Genomic DNA, 19,205 nt, shown 5'->3' on the forward strand with positions numbered 1-19,205 from the left:
TAATGGAGTGGAGGTAAATTCGGACTTCAGACAATTCAGGAGAAGATTGGTTTTCGTTGGTATAAAGCCTGTGCAAACTGCAGCAACGGACTGAAATAAGAAGGATGTGATCTCCTAAAAAGAGGCAGTTTTTTATTGCATATATTAATCGATTGATCACAATAGTTCATTCAGAATTGCCTTATCCCTAAATTACATTTATACTGAACACCAGCGAAGCTGTAATGTTGAACATTAACGTCATTAATTGTAAAAGCGGTGCAAGGTGTAGCACTGCTGACCACACCCACTGCCAAACAGAGAGCCACTGTATATCATTATTCATTTTATATACTCTCTTGTTTGATCTCATCAGAACCCCCAAAGATTTACAGGAATATTAGCAGTAAGAGGTACAAAGTATAATACATTTCTTCATTTTTCTTCCCTCCAACACCTAACCACTACCTTGTTTTGGTCTATTGCATGATCATGAACTACATTAATATTTGTGATTTGAATGTGAAAAGGTTCAAGAGTTTGAAGTTTTGAAATGCACTCTGTTTTATGATAGTGTGTAAGATTAAATCAACAAATCAACACTTAAAGTAAGAAAATGCGTTTCAGTTTTTTTGCCCCTTAACTTACGGTAGTAAATGAGACATTTATTCAGGCCTAATTTTAGACCAAAACTAAAAAAGTAAAAAAAAAAAAAAAGACAGAACTAGCAAAGTTTTTCAGGTTTTAACCTTTAAATTCACAAGTAAATTTGGATCCATTTTCACATTTGATTTACAAATCATTTGACAACTACAGGGAAAAGACTTGAGTATGATTACATACATATATTTTTACATATGTATAACTTCTTATAAGTACTACTGATAAAAATATATATTGAAATCCACAGAAATCAATTAAATATGAAGATTAAATACAAAAGAAAAAAAAAAGAAATTTAGGAGTTTTGTTTTTGTTTGCTTACATTGCAGTGGATAAACATTCTGGTTTTAGGAGCAGTTAATAACAATCAAAACAATTTTTAATTAACTGACTAATAACAGGCAATATTTTAAAAAGCAAACTTGTAAAAGTCCAAGGAAATGAAACATAAGCGAAATTCAATCTGAAAGATCTTATCAGCTTCACCTGAACCACCTGCGATGTCCCTCTTTAAGCTCCATCCAATCAGCTTGGGGGCCGCACCTTATCCTAAGCCAATCATCTTTCAAGATCCTCTTCATTTAACTCCTTGCCCAGCTTCTGTCTCCCACACATAAGCAAACTTTCACCCACCTCCTCCCCCATTCTCAGTCCCACTCATCCTCTGGCTTATTCCACCACTAGTGTCTGGGCCCCGGGAGGTGAGACTACTCTAATCCTTTTCTAGGTTACTCATCCAAGGCGTATGACGATTCACAGCATCAAGGTTTTCTGCCGAGGCCCGTGTGCCAAATAACTTCTTTTGTTTATGTCCTCATCTGCTTCTGTCAGCCTCAGCAGATGGTCACTCAAACTAAGCCTGGTTCTGCTGGAGGTTTGTTTCTATTAAAAGAGAGTTTTCCTTTCCACTGTCTCCACATGCATGCTCAGTGTGAGGGATAGCAGAGAATCAATGAGTCCTCACAATCAGCAGGTTTTTCTTAGATAGCAGTATTTTGAAGAATATGATTGTGATACCTATATAAAATAAATTTTATATTTTCCAGTTGCAACTTTTCTCTGTGTAAGTTCCTTAGTTTTGATAATTATTCCCCTGCTATATCTGCTATATTAGGCCAAACCCAGTGGCTTTTCAAGTTGACAACGCTGAGGGGTTGTTATTATGTTTTTACTACTGAAAAACATAATTAAGTATAAATTAGACAAACAACATTTTTTTAAAGAGCTAATTATTGAAGTTAAGAAATCCCTTTTAGGTGTTTTCTATTTTGATGTTTAAAAAAAATCTTTTTCCAGCTACAAAAACAAGAACTTTATCTGAAAACTCTCCCTGCATTTAGGCAGGGTTCAGTAATGGATTTACCAAAGTCTCCTATTCAGTAACAGTTGATGGATTTATTGACATACAAACAAAATGGAATAATAATGATTTGTTTTGTAGCTAGCTAAATACGCTGTAGGGATGAATTTTCTGGAGCCTCACAAAACTATTCCTGGAGCTGCAAATGGCCCTGGGGCCTTAGATTGGATCGCCCTGCCCTAAACAAATGGACAGGTGGAGTTGAGGAAAGAGGAGTTTGATGTTTCCTACACAGGTTAAAACTGTGGCTGATCCTTTCACAAACAGACAGAGCGTGAAATACCTCCTCACAATAGTCGATAGATCGTATGCTGATTAATCGCTAACTTACAGAGACGTTGCAGAAGTTTTTAAACTCCAGATAGCTTAGATGCTCGGCCATCTCATCCGGCTCCATGTGGTCAAATATTAGAGACACCTTCCTCTTCTTCACAGAGGGCGAGGGTGCCTGTGATGCGTTCAAATGAGGGCTTCTGGGAAGAAAAGAGAGAGACATGAAGCAAAAATAGTCTAACGTGTTTTTTATAGAAAAAAAAATTTGCTAAACTGAGAAAACAACATTTCCTCTAGAGTACGGAGGTGGCCTGAATGAAAGCAGGACTCACAAGCAGGAGGTGTCAATCAGCTGGGAGTGTGTCTGTTCTCCGTCCAGCCGGACCAGCTCCCATAGGTCCCCCATCATCTGTTCCAGGACGGGGTCCTTCTCAAATACTGCCGGGAACTTGCTGATCCACTGCCTTACGCCCGGAGCAGAACACAAAACATGTTTACTACTCGCAAATGGAGCAGGATAACCAGTTCTGCTGCAACTGGTGTCCTTACTCACCGTACAAGGTGGTAGATCTGTGTCCGCCTCAGTGCTCTCTTGTCGGAGGGACAATCCTTATAGGTAGGAAGAAAAAAGTCAAGGATCCTAACCCATATCAATAGTATGAACATACAACTGAACTCCATGCAGGGATATGTATGCTCCAAATCTACTTTACAGGAGCCCCACACAAAGCAATGGCTGTTTCTTGATCTGATTATAGCAGAACTAAACATGTGACGGGGAGCAGAGCACCAGCCGCTCCAGGGGACCAAAGGATATAGGGTAAGGAGCTTCTGGACGAACATCTGAGATGGAACGACCCAGCTGTGCATCATCAGGGTCATGTTGACCAGCTGGAAACCTCGGGGGTTGGAAGTCTTCCCCTCTGAATCTAGAAAGGAAGAAACATCTGTGTCTTTAAATCAGAGGGATTAAACAAAACCAGAACAAAGTTAGCTGAGCCAACGGTCTGTTTGGAGTCGGTTCATTTCAGGTCAGTGAGCTCTGCAGCTCAGGTAGACAGATTTCCTCCAATTCAAACATTTATTCTGATAAATTTAAGGGTTTAGAAGGATTTGTTTAACCATCCTTACTCCAGAGTGAGATGATTACATCTTCCAAACACAAATTTCTTTTCCTAACCTTTTGTGCACATTTCATTATGTCATTAATGTTGAGAATTTGGATCCAAATCAGGGTGTTCTACTCTCTGACTTTTGTTGCTTTGTGATGAAATGTTTTTTATGGAGATCAACAGGCTCCTGGTATGATTCCCTTTGGATATACTTTATAAAAGTCATGCAGTTCCTTTAAAATAGATTGTTTTCCACTTTCAACCATTGCAACCAAATTTTCAACTGACTTTGGGAACACTATTCCAAAAACATGGTATGTTCAATAAACCAGCTAAATATGCCTGGGGTCAAGATTTTGTCTAAGATTAGAGAAAATTGGTAAGGATGATTAGAGACCAGCAAGGTTAAAAATTTAACTGGAATCCACTAAAATACCAGTATCACCTTCTGCAGGAAAAGCATTTTTATCCCTTTAATAAAAATTGGAGCACATACTGTACACACCAAGCTTTTGTCTATTTTTTTATTGGATAAAAACGTTTTCTCAATGGACAGCATGGTGGTTGTAGTATTATGCGGTTTGGCTGTTTTATTTTAGCGACAGTGGTTGTTATGCACCACATCTATTAAATAAAATAATGAGGAAGGACTGTTCTCAAATTCCTCAATTTCTCAGTGGGGAGAAAAGTGCAATTTAAAATTGGTGGTTTGATTACAGCTTTAAGGGACCAATTTAAACCTCAGGTTGCCTATTGATAAGTAATTTATGGCATGACTGCAAATGTTGTGATTGCAGCTAGATAAATTAGCCAACCAGCACTGCAATGTAAAAATGCTTTTTGAGTGGACAGTGAAAAGAAAATCCACTTCTTCAAAGTTTGTCTTCAAATATCAACAGAGGTAAATGTATGCATGGGAGCCTATATAGGGGGAGTGGAACCTAACTGAACTGTGCTTTTATGCCACAGGTTACGAGTCGAGCCCCACTCCCACAGACTGCCACTCTGTGTCCCTTAATAAAGTTCATTTATCACATGAATATTTATTTTTTTTACCATGTGTATAATACAGGAAATCCACAAAGGAACCAAACTTGTGATATCACTCCCAGGTTAAAAAAAACAAACAAACACTGAAGTTTGTGTTGTGTAATGATTCTTGAAAAAAGTTCAAATAAAACCTGCTGGTGATCAGAGGTGTCAAAAGTATAAATACTTATTAATCAAGTGAAAGTATAAACCACTTTTGCAGAAGTTAGAGTATAAATTTAAGCTTTTTACTCGTTTAAAGTAGCGTTTTTAAAACTATTTAGAGTATAAAAGTAATGCAGGAGAAAATGTTAAGAACGGATGCTTTAAACCTAATACTGTTACTGCATTACCCTATTAAAGGAACATTTTTCTACAATTCAGGATGATAACTTCCTTAGACTTACTTTTCTTAGTTTTATGACTAACGGTAACAGTCAAATGGAGGTTTGCATCATCTTGATGCGCCACGCACAACAAGTTGATGCAACCACAAAGAAATTCATTGTCTGGATGAAACAAATTATTTTTAAATACCACCAGGTCATAAAGAAAACAAGCTTAAATGAAACAAACCTACCGGTAATAAGTCTACTTTTAACATGTAAGGAGCAGAAAGTAGAGATAATTGTAAAAAATGTAAGGAGTAGAAGTAGAAAGTTGTCTAAAAAACAATTACTTCAGCAAAGTATATACTTAAGTAAGGTAACAAAGTACTTTGTTACTTGACACGTCTGCTAGCGATGAGTGGAAACTTCTCATTGTATGACGAAGCAACAACTAAAAAACTCACCTCCATTCCTTAAATTCCACCTATACTGCTGCAGTTTCCATAGTGCAAGGTTTACTTTAAATAAACCATTAAATCATTATGATGAACTAGTGTCTTAAAACATGTTCAATTGATCCTAGGTGATTATTTCTCTGCAGATATTCGGATTTATGTTTTTTAGATGAGGCAATTAATAAAAGAGAGGGAGAGATATTCCTCATACAACAAAAATTGATTGTATGAGAAAACCCTTTTACAATCTGGGCTCAATCTTCTCTTTAACTCATCTTTCAGTTACACTAAAAAAAAAATGAAATCTAGATAAGTCATTTTTTCTTAAAATAATTTGTTTGTACATTTGTTCTTGAAGTGAGAAGATAAAAGAGACATTTTGCAAATGGAACAAGACAATTTAGATGTAAAATAAGAAAATACAATTGTTTCAAGTGCATATTATCGAATTATCTTATTTTAAGAGTAAAAATACTCATTCCATTTGTAAACTATCTTATTTACCTATTCAAATCAAGGGTAAATACACTTAACTGAAGAAATGTTTACTTATTTCTAGATAATTTTTTCAGTGTAGGCAACCTTGTTTTGATGTAGGCTAACAGCACCACAAACTATATAAGCATGTGTGTACGTAACAAAGTAGAGACAAACCGCAACAATTCAGGCAGCGCAGTATGAGTTCATCCAGGCTGGCAGCACTGGCACTAGGAGCAGAGCTGGGGCTCTGCAGGGCCTTGCTGATGTCTTGAGGACTGGGACATGTGTTCCTCCTGCGCTGGCCCTGCCTCCCGCCCTTTGGCCTGCCAGAAGTCTCCACATTGGGTTTCCTTAGAGAGGGACAGAGACAAAAAGAGAGCAACAGACAGACATAGAGTGTCAGTTGTCTAGAAATAAGTAGAGCAACTTGTGGTAAGATGGTGCAGGTCAGCATGTGCAGAAGCGCAGCTCCCCACATCAGATAAGAGGTGCTGCATCTCTGCAGCCCTTTGAGGCGTCACGCACAAACAGAATCACTCTAAAGATAGACTCTAGATGTTCTATCTTCAGCCTCTTTTAAAACGATAAATGAAGGGCAGACAAAATGCAATCAGCTTACTTAGAACAAAAATGTTTACAAAGCTTTGCCTGTCGGAATTTACCAAAACAAAGCAAAATTACTCAAAACATCGAACTATATCTAATTTTATCATGACACAACCACAGACTTCAAGGCATCTCAGTGTGATTTAATGCAGTCGCACGACATCATAGGTATTTTTGCAAAGAGAAAGGAAAAAACAAATTCTACTTATAAAATGTATTTGCAGACATCCCTATTTACTCCTTAATAAATACTGATTCCTTGATCTTAACAGGATTACGTAAAAGACTGACATGTGTTTTTATTTACCTCCTTTATTTCAAAACCCTTGATAAGAAAAAAGCATGCATTCATGTGGGTGTAATCATAACCAAACCAATGTAAACAAAGAACAGAGCAGACATCACTGGGATAAAGTTGCACTGGATACAAGATTAAAAAGGGAATTAAAGCAAATATATGCAAAACTCTTATTTGTATAAAACATACCTTCTTGTAAAATATTTCTAATAAAAAAAAACAGAATAAGTGCTAAAAGTATCCTCGTCTCACTCTAAACGTATTCATGATTGCAGTTTTGTTACCACATGGTTATTACAACAATGATGGGAAAATGTCACATGTTTGGTGACTCTCCCTTTCAAATAAACCAATTACTTTGCAATCTGGGGAGCCGTAACAAAAGTACAAAATGATGCCAGCCCTTGATACCTCGGCTATGACATCACATTTGCGGAAACCTTACAAAAGCAGCCGTTCTTGTGAAAAGCTGGAACATGAACTTGTTTCTGAAACAGTTTGAAGTCTTTGGTTTGAGCTCCTCGCCATCACACAGGATGAAAGCTGCGATGTTTTATTTCAGATAATGCGGCAGAGCTAAGTGTTTGCCTTTTGTGTGAGGTCCCCTTTATTAATGCGCCCTTTTTCTTTTTCGTGATTAGATTTCAGCTTCCTCTTCCAAAAACCACACGTTCAGTTTAGCAATGTTTCTCTTTATTTCTCAATAACCTGTCACTGATTCTTTTTGTTCCTTTTTAAGTGTTTTATTTTGTAAAAGATGAGAGCTCTGTCATTTGAATGAAACCTAGCTGTCATACCTCAGCTGTAAAGAAACTAAAACTTCTTCTCAGCTCCTTCAGATTTTGTCCGTTTAAACTGCGAGCATTCTGCAATGACACGAAACCGTGTCAGCCTTTTAGCTGCAGCCTCTGTGATGACATTACTAGGAAATGCAGTCAGTTCAGAGAACTCATAGAGAAGTTCCTTGAATGGCCAGACTTACATCCCCTTTTTTTGAATTCTGTGTGCAGGCCATTTCCCCCAGCCTCCTAATATCCCCTACACATGCACGCACGTGCACTACATGTAACCCCGCAGAAGCATCCATCCCTAAGGTCAGTCACACACAAACAAAAAATAAAAGGTTCAGTATATGCACAACACACATAGAGTTGCGTGAGGTGACATTAACTGATCTATTTATACCAACAGCTGCCCCTATCTGCAGCTCCAACCAGGTAGAACAATCCGCATCCCTCACTGATGACCCCCGACTGGCTACATCCTGCAGGTGGTTGCTGTTATAAACCTGCAGGGCAGTGAAACTCATCCTCACCCCCCCTCCAGGTCCACATGTCTTTACACTTTGTTCAAAATGTTCAAAACACTCCCCTGTGCAGCTTGTGCCACTGTATTTTATTAGCTAGATTAACACGCTTGTAGACCAAAAAAGACAGAAACTCCTGTGGCAAGCTGTTTATTTAATACCATCGATCTCAGCTGTTCATTTTGGGGAAGTTGGTGCTGCAGTCGCAGCTCTGTTCTCCAGTTTCTAATGAGGCATACTGTATGCAATTTATACCAGGACTGTTAAATTCATTTCCACAGCAATTTAGTAGTATTGTACAGTATACAATTCAAATGTATTTGTTTTAGATGATTGTATTTTTCTGCAGTTTCATATATAATACCGTATATTAAACTGAGTCTTGTTTCACTGTATCATGTTATTTGGTGTATGTTGTGCAATGAAAATAAACACTTGTTTTCGTCTATGTTGTCTAGTTTTAATTCTACCCCTCTCACTAGTAGATTTTATTTAACTAACATTTGCAGGGCTTCCAGTTATCCACCCAGCTGTTTCACTAGCTGCACAAAACACCCAGATGTTTTTCCTGTTAGCTTGACCAAATGAGTCAAAAATTGCCATAAGGCGGTATTATAAATCCTCTCATCCTATGACCTGAATATAAAACCTGGCAGTTATCTAATTATTGAGCCTGAAATGCAAATATTTTACAAGTGAGACAATTTCAAGATGATTTAATTTACTAATGAGACATTTTTGACTCGTTTTGACTCTTTGACAATTTTACTCGGTAACAAACTTCTTCTGACCTGCCAGTGAATGACCGTTTTTTGACTAGCTAATGCGCTACAATAGAATTGAATAGAATAGAACTTTATTGATCTCACGACGGATAAATTCACTTGTGACTTTCTCCGCTCTTATAAACAACAGGATGTGCACAAAGGAGGAAAAGGTGCATGAAGTATAGATCTAAAGTAATCTACAGTAGTTTACATGTGTCGTCTAAAAGGTTTGACTTTTAAACTAGAGAGCCTGAAATAACAACCTGTTAACTAGGGATGGTTAACTGGATGAAATAAACCAGAACGAATTTAAATACTCTCAAATCATGGGCTGTAAATTCTTACTGCCACCAGTCAAAAAATAGCTATTTACAGAAATAGCCAACTATGAAGCTTTCAACCGTAATTTGTTTCCGCCTCACTTAGTTTCCTGCTAAGTTTGTGACATTCTAGTTTATGCTCTGTAAATGAACCAGTCTGCCATTTAGTGCCCATGTTCAAGTGTCACATAGTAAAATGTTTGGCAAAATGTGTATACAATAAACTACAGAGCGGTTCTGAAGGATAAATATATATAAATAACCATCATCCTAAAAGGGTGGGAGTCCCCAGGGGTGTGTCCTCAGCCCCATTCTTGATTCAATAATCCCTCATAACTTTGCTCCCCATTCACTCCACCAACACTATAGTCAAATTTGCAGGCGGCACTACTTTTGCAAATCTGAGTATTAATGGTTAGAATGTGGCCTACAAAGAGGAGGCCAAGCACTACATACTATACTAAATAGTTAAAAAAATAATCTGAGCCCCAGCATCTCTAAGATGAAAGACGTAATTACAGCGCACCACACACACACTTAATCCCCTCTCAGTAAACAGCAAGGAGGATGAGAAAAATAAGAACTGCATGTTCCTGGATGTCCACATCTCTGCTGACCTCATCTGGAACACACGTCTCACAGCAGGTGGGGAAAGCCCAACAAAGACTTTATTTCCTCAGGAAGTCAAAGTGCGTGCACCTTCCTCACCAGTTGCAGTTCTACAGGTGACTGATGGAGAGCCTCTTGGTGTATTGCTGCATTCTGTGGATCCCCAGTTCCTCTGGGAGAAATAAAAGAACCTGCAGGAGGTTGGGGAAGGCAGCGGAACCTGTTATTGCATATTATTTGCCCTTTATGGCAGACAATTGAGAAAAAATGCTGCTCAGTTTGTAGTAACACTGGAGGTTTTGAAGAAACAGGCCCTCGTTAGCCGTTGTGTCTTCTCCTATCAGCCCACAAGTGTTTGAAACTATATTTCTCTCTGCCTTATATGTGATTTAAAGTTGTTGTATTTGCAGAGTACTCTTTCTCCGTTTTAAATTTTACAATCCATGCTTTCACACCTATCAGTAAGCTCTACAAGTGGTTTGTTTGTTTAAACGAGTAAATTTGACCACACACTCAAGATCAAGGACGACCGATCAGATAAACAACAAATAAAATCATCTGCCCTGTACGCCTTTGTTTGTTGTCGTCACCATTTTTCAGCTTCAGCCATTTCTCTCATCCCCACTAATGTTTTGTTCTTCCCACTGTCAGATGATACTGTCAGTATATTCATACGTAGAATTTCCTGAATTGCTTGCTTTTTACTTTAAATCTTTTAACAGATACAGTCCCAATAAATTGCAATTTTCTTCCCCCCCGAAAAATAACTGAAATTAATTCAAATTGTTGTGTTTCAAAGCAGCCCCCTTGTCTCTGCTCCTGTTTCAGTGTATATTCCACTTTCTAAAATCAATTTCTGACTGAGCAATCCTCTTGCAAACAGTTTTGCAGTAAAGTCAATGTAAGTGCACGCTCAGAGTGTGAGAGCACCATAACTGTATGGTTTAACTATAGAATTGTGCATCCTTATATCTTCTTCAGCTGCTCTTCAAGTTCAGAGCACAGTTTTTAAGCAATTCAAAGAAACAGCTCTGTTGCTTAACTAAATAAATAAAGCTTTTTTACAAGGAAGATGCAACAAGAACTTTCATTCAAGATGCTAAAAGAAGCTGTTTCCCTTTTATATTTCTTTTATTACATCATCTAAATAAAGCAACATGAAAAATAATTTCATAAATAAAACTGTTATTTAAGTAAATCTGCTTTTTAGGTCCTTACTTATTTTGATGCTGTTATCACAACTAACACACATCCTTGTCTTACAATATGTTGGGATGATGGTATGGTCTTGATTCCTTTTGACTTCAATTGATTTTTTCAGTCATTTTGAATCCTTTTTTATGCCTTAACCCTGACAATAACCCCAAACCTAACCATAAGCAGTGCATAGCTCACCTTAGTGTGAACTAAATTCAAACCTTTGTTGTAAATGTAACCTTCAGCAAAAGTGAAGACTAGCAAAGTTTCTTTCCTCTTGGTACAAACGGTCCTCATTTTGATGGTGAAATCATAAAAACGGTCCTCACTCTGATACACAAGCAGAAAACGCTGATGGGGAAATGTTGTTGATGGCATTACCTTCAACAGGGAATTTCCCCTGGTTTGTGCTTCTCAGGTATGACACCTAGAGCCGCAGTGAAAGTCTCTGTCTTTATAAAAAAAAAAAGAAGAAAAAAAAGAAAAAAGACAGAGACTTTTTGATGGGCTCAGACAGAGAGAGCGCTGTTGGTAAATAGAAGCCGCTGAGCACCATGCAAATTTGAACACAAATGGAGTCTCTGTTTGTTGATTTGCATCCACCTTTTCATAGGAGTCAGGCTACTTGGGTAATATTTAGTATCTTGATTTAACAGTTCTGCCATGGAAACGGAACCATCAGGTTAAAATTACTCTTCTGCTTATGATAAAACAAGCACCATCTATCTGAAATAGACTGAAGCCCATCCTGGTAATGTTTTATTCTCTTTCTAAGAAGCATTACGGCATCAGTTTCTGCACTATTTTCTATATAAAAAAATCCCCTTCCTCTCACCGCATTTCCCTTCCTTGTGTGAGCTCCTGGCTACAGATCCACAGTCCTCCCCCCTCCCCATCCTGATCCCAGTTCCCTCATCTCCCTTCTCTCCCCCTCACACTGGCAGGGGGATATGCAAATTCCTCGCTTTCTTTTCTTAATTGATTAATTGATGCTCAGATCCTTTGAAGGCCTTGATTGTGTAAGGCTCTTTGCTCCCCTTCTCACAACCTGTGTTCTTGTTCCGTCTCTGTGCATGAAGGCCGGGGCTCAGGCATGAATCTCCTGCAAAGGGCCATTCATTTAAAACTACACAGCAGCAGCTTTTAAAACTGCTGACAAAAACAAACTAAAAACCTGCAGCAGCTAGCCATACATTTTCAAAGTTCTCCCATTTCATGGAAACATTAAGTGGAATATTTAATTTAGCTGACATTAGCTCACAGCTAAGAATCAAAAAACAAAATAAGCCTCTACGAAAGAAAAACATATAGATCACCAATAAGAAACAAGATTGTGTTGCAGAAAAGATGGCAGCCGTTGGAAGAAGCTGCTGAGTTGACAGTTGTTCAGCAGACAGAGACTGAAGCCACAGAATGTTATTGCCAAAGAAACTGGCCATTCAGAGATTGCTGTCAAAGCATATTCATGGAAAGTAAAATGGAAGGAAAAAATGTGTCAGAAACTGTCAGGCTCTGCAAGCTAGGTTTTGGTTTTGAATCAGTTCATGTAGGCTTGCCGTATTCTGTCATTTTTCCTGTTTGGGGTTTTAGTCTTGTTTGTTTACCTTTCTTTCCAGGTGTTTTCTAGTCTATTTCTCTTCTCTTGTTTTCTTCCTTGTATTTTTTCTGTTTAATTCATTATTTCAAACCTTCAGCTAATTAGCTGCTTCCATGCACATGTGTTTCCTTTTTTTCTTTCAATTATTTGCTGCTGTCATAATCCATCAGCATGACTTCAGGCCTTCTGTCTCGCTGCATCATTAAAGTCTCTAAACTCGCCATGCTTCTTCCAGGTGTCCAGAACCAGTTACATAAGAAGGAGGGATTGCTGCAGCCTTGACAGGATTATAAACCAAAGTTCAATAAAAAGTTGTCTGGGAGATTCACAAGACATGGACTGCAGGTGGAGTCAGAACTTGGAAGGGCCACTGTATGCAAACATAGCCAAGAAATGGACTGCAACTGGCACGTTCCCTGTGTTTAAGCCACAGCCACAGCCACAGACAGAAATGATGTCAGAAGCGACTTGCTTGAGCGGACTGTTGCTTAACATTCCAATTTCCTTTCTTCTGTTGAAAGGAAATTGAAAATCCAGATCCCACACCTTACAAAATAAATAGAGGTTTCTTGAGTTCAGACATTCGCTTGTCCTTTCATCAGTCACCAAATTTCTAAATTAAGATTTCTTTAAACAGCTACATTTTGGGATTTCATCACTTTTAAGCCATAATCATTAAAATTAATCACTCTAATATATCACTTTGTATGCTTTTATTTTAAAATAATTAAGCTTACTTTAATGTTTTAAGATCCTCATGTATTCCCATTTTATCATCTATGTTAAAACACATTTGCTTCATTCATTAAACATAATCATTATCACACTAACAGCAATACTAACCATATAATGAACAATAATTACTAAACTCTACATTATTTCTGTATAAATAGGACCAGAGATAAAGGTTGCACGTCTCTGTTTTGGGTTACCAACCAAATGAATGCACCGTCGTCTCCATCATTAAAATAATTATGTTGCATAATTTTGAGGAGAGAGAATTTTTCTTTGTCCAGCAACATGGTTTAAAGTAGCTTAGAGATTCTACTGGAGTTCAGATTAGTTCATTGCATAGATTCATCCAAAATGTAAACGGGACGAATAAGACTGGATGGGCTCTAAGACAGCCTGGGTTCAGCAGAGGCATTCTGGAAAACCTCTTGGTCCTATAATATATAATCCAAATTCAGTCAAATCCAGTTTGGTCCCTATTTCTGTCTTACTAGGATTCTATATATGCATTAAGAAATCAGTTCCAATGGCTTCAGATGTCTATAAACCTGCAGGGGTCCCAGTTTTTACCCCCATTTTTCCTCTTTCAGATCTATGTTAGCATAGGGCTGTTATATAACTCACTGACAATGGATAATGGATCCAGCAAACTCTCTACCTATATGGGCCCCATGTTTAAAGCTTGTTTGGTAACATTGGAGGGTAACAACTTTTTCAAATACCTGTTTTCAGATATTAGTTTTTTATAGAATGACACAATTAACTAACTTTTGTGAGAAACCCTGCAATCATGGGGGTGGATCTGTTGGTTTGGAGGTCTTAGCATCTACTTAGTTTCATTTTGTCCTTTTTCTGTCTTTATGCTCCCTCTATATGTTAATTTCAGAGAAGCTTTTCCACTGACGGGGGGAAGTCATATTCAGTCGCGTGGCTGCTCAGCTGGATCTTCTTTAAAACTTTAGGTCAGTCAGAACACACACAAGGCCTAAAACCCACACAATCTTCCAGTCAATCAGATAACACTTGTGGTCACAACTCCAGCAAAGGAAAACACAAAAGTACCAGAGAAAACCAAACTGAGCACAATCTACTAAATCAAATGCAAACTGACATGAATAACAAATAAAAAATGTTAAGCTGGACGGAGAGAGAAAAAAAAAAGCAGAACACTTTTTTCCACAGAAGAGCACAACAGTTGAATGTCAGGGCTTGTTTGTGTGCAGTATACACACACACATGCACACACACACACACACACACACACACACACACACATAGATAATTTGACAAGCTGACAGGTATGGAGGTTGGAGACATCCACTGTTGTTTTTGCAATAAAATAAGCATAAAAAGGAGAAACACTGTTGCGGGAAATAAAACCAACAACTTTAGTTTCTTTTTTAGACGGTATAGAACCTCTTGCACAAAACCACACTCACACTGCATCTCACATATAACCTCAAAGTTCACAGATCACCCTTGCACACACCCAAACCTTGCTGCTGAGACATGCTCTGGCTGAGCTGCACACTCTTTTCTTCTAATTACCTCTTGGTCTTGTTCATTGCAGAGGTCTTCTCCTCAGCAGCACTCCTCCTCCTGTGGTGATCCGCTCGGGCATCTGAGCGTGTCCCTACAGCTCCATGGTTGACCCCTACTCCTCCTCCTTGTCCTCTTTCTCCTCCTCTGTCTCCTCTTGTGTGTGTTTACAGGCCCGGGACAGCAGAAGCAGGCAACAGCAGAAGAGCCACTGGTGGTGGAGGGAGGGGAGTTGAGATGAGGGCCACTCACATAGAAGTCATCAACTGAACTCCACGCCTGAGCCCTGGCCTGTACCGCTCTATACAGGTTAAACCTCTTCTTTCGCTGGTGTCTGAAGCCTTCTATCAACCACAGACCAGCAGCAAAGCAAGCCTCATGCTGCTGTTTCCTGCAACAAAGCAAAGTTTGGAGAAGACGCTTCGAACCGTCTCAGGGTGCACTGCAAGATCAGGCAAGATGCAAAAGCACTTGTCCCCCCTTAACATAAACAAGTCAGCATCTTAGATGGAGGAACTGGCTCTGGCAGATAGGGGAACTCACAGCAGTTTCTGTTTGTGTGCATGTGTGTGTGCAAGGGGGAGGGGTGAGTACAGAATACAAATGCAACACAGAGAGAGGAAGGAGGTGGAGAGGTGTGAGAGATAGTGATGAGCAATCATATGAGCCCCATGAGGAGGCTTCACATGTCACACACTTTTCTGCAACATTCTCTGGACCATGCAAAACAGTTAGCATGGACTCCTGCATCCTGCCTCCCTAAAACATGTCCATCTTCCTGATTTCCTGATTTATTGTGTCTTCTTTACCCAACTCCTTCTCAGGGGAGCAGAAGATCACACAGGGAGGTAGTGTTTGAGCTCCTGAATGTGCCTGTGCAGCTGGACAGCACAGACTAAAAGGAATCCTTGTTTTATCACACCGAGAGGAAGAGGGGACCAAACTGGGGACATTAATGTCTCCCCTCCTCCCACTGCCCTGCAGAGGTGTCTTCTTTGCTGCAGGAAGCTGTACGGCTGAGAGTGTGTGATAAGGAATGTCAAAAGCAGTGGAAGATGCACAGAGAGGGGGTTCCTGCACACTTTGCAACCCAAGCTGCCCAAATAAAGCCACATTGGGTTCTGTTCTTTAAAGAGACTAAAAGATTATATTAAAAATATTACAGATAAAAAAAAAAAAAGATATTGGTGTTTCCCGGCACTTGTAATATTACTGTAATGTTAAGCAATATTTCTTTAAAAAAGGAAGTACTTAGGTCAGCTGAGCTGGTGAGGCGTTTGACAAGAGGAAAAGTCACTTTTCAACACACCCAGTGGTGAGTGTTTCACAGCCTTTAATCAGCTGTATCTCATCAAATACAAGAGTATTATATCTTAATGTTTTTCATATGTTAACATGTGCATCATGGCAAGGCAAGGCAAATTTATCTGTATAGCACAATTCAGTACAAAGACAATGCAAAGTGCTTTACATGATTAAAATATAGGAAAATAAAACAGAATCAAAGCAAGTAGGAAAAAAGAAATAAAAAATGCAGGTGACAAACCATGTAATGCGGGATGAAAGAGGTTTAAATATCAGGTAAAATACTTCATTAATTTAATTTTTGAAACATCCAATATCAATATCTGTAAAGATTTGTATTTATTGCTAGGAAGGACCATATTTACCTCATTATTTTGGTTTTGATGTGTCAATGAGAAATTGTCGCCCCCTGGTGGTTTAAAGATGTAACTGCAGCCAAGATGCAGGTGGATTCGTGAGTTGGCAAAAAACAACAAAAACCAGGAGGTCCCAGTCAGTTGGCTCGGAATGATCAGGACTCATACTCCCAGAGTTCAATCAGGTTGCTCCTCCTTTCAGCTCTCTGCAGCCCCAAACCCTCAGGCGTCTTTTTCTGCGGCTGGAGATGGAGTGCATGCTGAAGGAGAGCATATGGAGCCCGGAAAGGTAAGCCTGCATCCCTGCTTGGCTGAACTAGGGGCGTGCCTCCGACTGTCATGCAGAGCCACTGCGCTCCTCTCCAGTGGGTCCAGACACAGACAGGACTGGTGAAGCTCCCACCTCTGCAAGGCCTGCATGTAAATATGTCTGCAAAATGTTTACTTCGGGAATATATCCCTTGATTTTATTAATCAGAACCAGAAGAGGAGAGAAAATGCTGCAAGCCTGTTAATTAAATCAGATAAATGTGCCATTTGGAATATAAAGCTTTGAGATATCCTGATTTAAAAACAATCTACCATAATGCTGTGTGCATAGATTATATAATAAATACAAATACATAAATATGAGATATGATATTATGAATTTGCATCTACATTCTGGGATACAAATGAATAAAAATGAGAATTAAACAAATGTTATTACTCTATGGTGTTTTTCTATAGAGTCAAACAAACTTAGATTAGTAAATTAAGATGTGAGCAGTTTAAAAAAACTAAAATAGCAGATTAAACCAGATTTTTAATTAGCCTTTATTTCACCAAAACAGTAACATACAATTAACCTTGTTGATTTAGAGCCAGGGTTACTCAATCTTGATGCCTTATATTTTCAGTTACACTAATCATAAAACAACTAGTTTCCTTATTTGTGTGTTTTGTTTTTTTCTTTTATCATCTAACATAAAAATACTACAGTTAGGCAATAGTATTCAGTCAAGTCCTTTAGTTACTTTAATATTTAGTAGCCTCTAACTCTATTACCTTTATAATATCCATGTGGGAATTAAATACAGTTGGGTTATGTTTTTGAAGACGGCTGTTATTTGACAGACAGGCCTTTAATAGACCATTAGTTGTGTTGAGGGAATTTGAGAAATGACTGATTTAAGAGGCAGAGGCGTTTGTCAATAAAGTCAGGCCATAAAAGAAGTTCCGAACATGTATCTTCCTTTACATTGACATTAGATTTAATGAAGATCTTACAACTTACAGCATTGAAAATGTCACCCTTTTTCATAGTAAACATGTTTCTAAATGTGCTACTAACATAACATTTTCACCTGATGTAAATGTTATGTTTATGTGAAATGACACAGGAAAAATGATTGAATTTAGCCTATTTTTTCACAGAAATATTCTTTAAATGTTGAAGGTTGGCTTCTTCTATAGTGTCTGATTTTTAATGCTTTTCATAAATTTAAATTGGAAGTTGGGCCATTTTAGTAACTTTATTTTCTTATTTGGAGCCAGTTCCTTAGCTCTATGTTTTGGATCATTGTCACTTTAGCTTCATTGTCATTTCATTTTTCAATACTGTCTTGTTACATTTTTCCATACTTCTTCCCTTCAGTTATATGAAGTTCCTCTGTACTATATGTAGAAAAAAGCTCCACATCTTAATGTTCTCACCAAGCATTGTTTTTTTGGGGTGATGTATAGTGCATTTTGTCCTCCAAATATGGTGTAACCCAAGTAATTAATGCATAGAAAGAAATCACAATAAATCAGCTCAGAAATGTTGCATTTATGTGAAATGACACAGGGAAAAATTATTGAATTTAGCCTATTCTTTCATAGAAAAATTCTTTAAATCTTGAAGGTGGGCTTCTCCTATAGTGTCTGATTTTTAATAATTTTCATAGAGTTTCAGTTGGAAAAGTCAGGTGATTGGTTGGGCAAATTTAGTAACTTTATTTTCTTCTTTGAGGCCTGTTCCTTGGCTCTATGTTTTGGATCATTTTTACTTCAGCTTCGTTCTCAATTCATTTTTCCATACTTTTTCCCTTTAATTATATTACGTTTTTCGGTACTATTTGCAGAAAACTGCTCCACATCACAATGTTCTCACCTCCATCCTTCAGTATTGGGTTTTCGAGGTCGAGGGGTAGTGCATTTTGTCCTTCAAACATGGTGTGCATTATTTCATTCAAAGTTTAATTCAACTCTCATCTGACCACACTATGTTCTCTCAGTATTTTACAGCCGTTTTCAAATATTTTACATGTACACAAGCTTCAACATAGCTTTTTGATCAAAAGTGGAGTTTTGCAATATACCCATGGCCTAATAATTATTTTACTTTCTGAGAAGGGCTTTACGCTGGAATGAGTGTTTTGGGGAAGGTCCATCCCCTTTGCTTTTCCTGGCAAATACCTGCATGATCATTATTGCTTTTGTGTGGATGGCATCCACTACCTGAGCAGACTGCTGGGTCTCAAAATTCAGCAGCTCATAGAAAAGAGCCATGCTTTTGCTGTTATACAGGGGGTCTACGTTAGACTCAGATTTCCTGCTAGTGGTCTGTTCCTGTATGTAGTAAGATATGGAGAAAATCTTAGCAAACCCACTATTTTTGTTTCTTTTTCTTCCTAGCTTTTATTGTCATTACAGTCACAAATACAGAGCAATGGAATTAACTCTGCATTTAACCCATCCCCTTGGGGAGCAGTGGGCTGAGTTTGAGTCCCACTTCCACACACTACCACTCTGGGTCTCTGAGCAAGACTGTTAACCCACGGTGATCTGCCGGTGGCAGCCCACTGCTTCCCAAGGGGATTGGTTAAACGCAGAGGTACATTTCTCCAATGTGAGATCAGTAAAGCTCAGT

The 19,205-nt window shown here is 38.4% G+C and overlaps 1 protein-coding gene across 1 annotated transcript in view; it reads right to left on the minus strand.

Annotated features, from left to right (window-relative positions):
- The window catches only part of rasgrp4 (RAS guanyl releasing protein 4), a 33,940-nt gene extending 18,740 nt beyond the window's left edge, over positions 1 to 15,200 (minus strand). The window contains exons 1-6 of the mRNA XM_038288512.1: positions 14,661 to 15,200; positions 5,855 to 6,030; positions 3,093 to 3,204; positions 2,829 to 2,891; positions 2,608 to 2,739; positions 2,334 to 2,475 (exon numbers count right to left, since the gene is read on the minus strand). Of these exons, the coding sequence (XP_038144440.1) occupies positions 2,334 to 2,475; positions 2,608 to 2,739; positions 2,829 to 2,891; positions 3,093 to 3,204; positions 5,855 to 6,030; positions 14,661 to 14,677 (642 nt within the window). The 5' untranslated portion in view covers positions 14,678 to 15,200. The remainder of the gene's footprint in view (positions 1 to 2,333; positions 2,476 to 2,607; positions 2,740 to 2,828; positions 2,892 to 3,092; positions 3,205 to 5,854; positions 6,031 to 14,660) is intronic.
- Positions 15,201 to 19,205: the final 4,005 nt, after the last annotated feature.

This window comes from Cyprinodon tularosa, unplaced genomic scaffold (assembly GCF_016077235.1).
Source record: "Cyprinodon tularosa strain WSP-4 unplaced genomic scaffold, ASM1607723v1 ctg257, whole genome shotgun sequence".
Taxonomy (NCBI): Eukaryota; Metazoa; Chordata; class Actinopteri; order Cyprinodontiformes; family Cyprinodontidae; genus Cyprinodon; species Cyprinodon tularosa.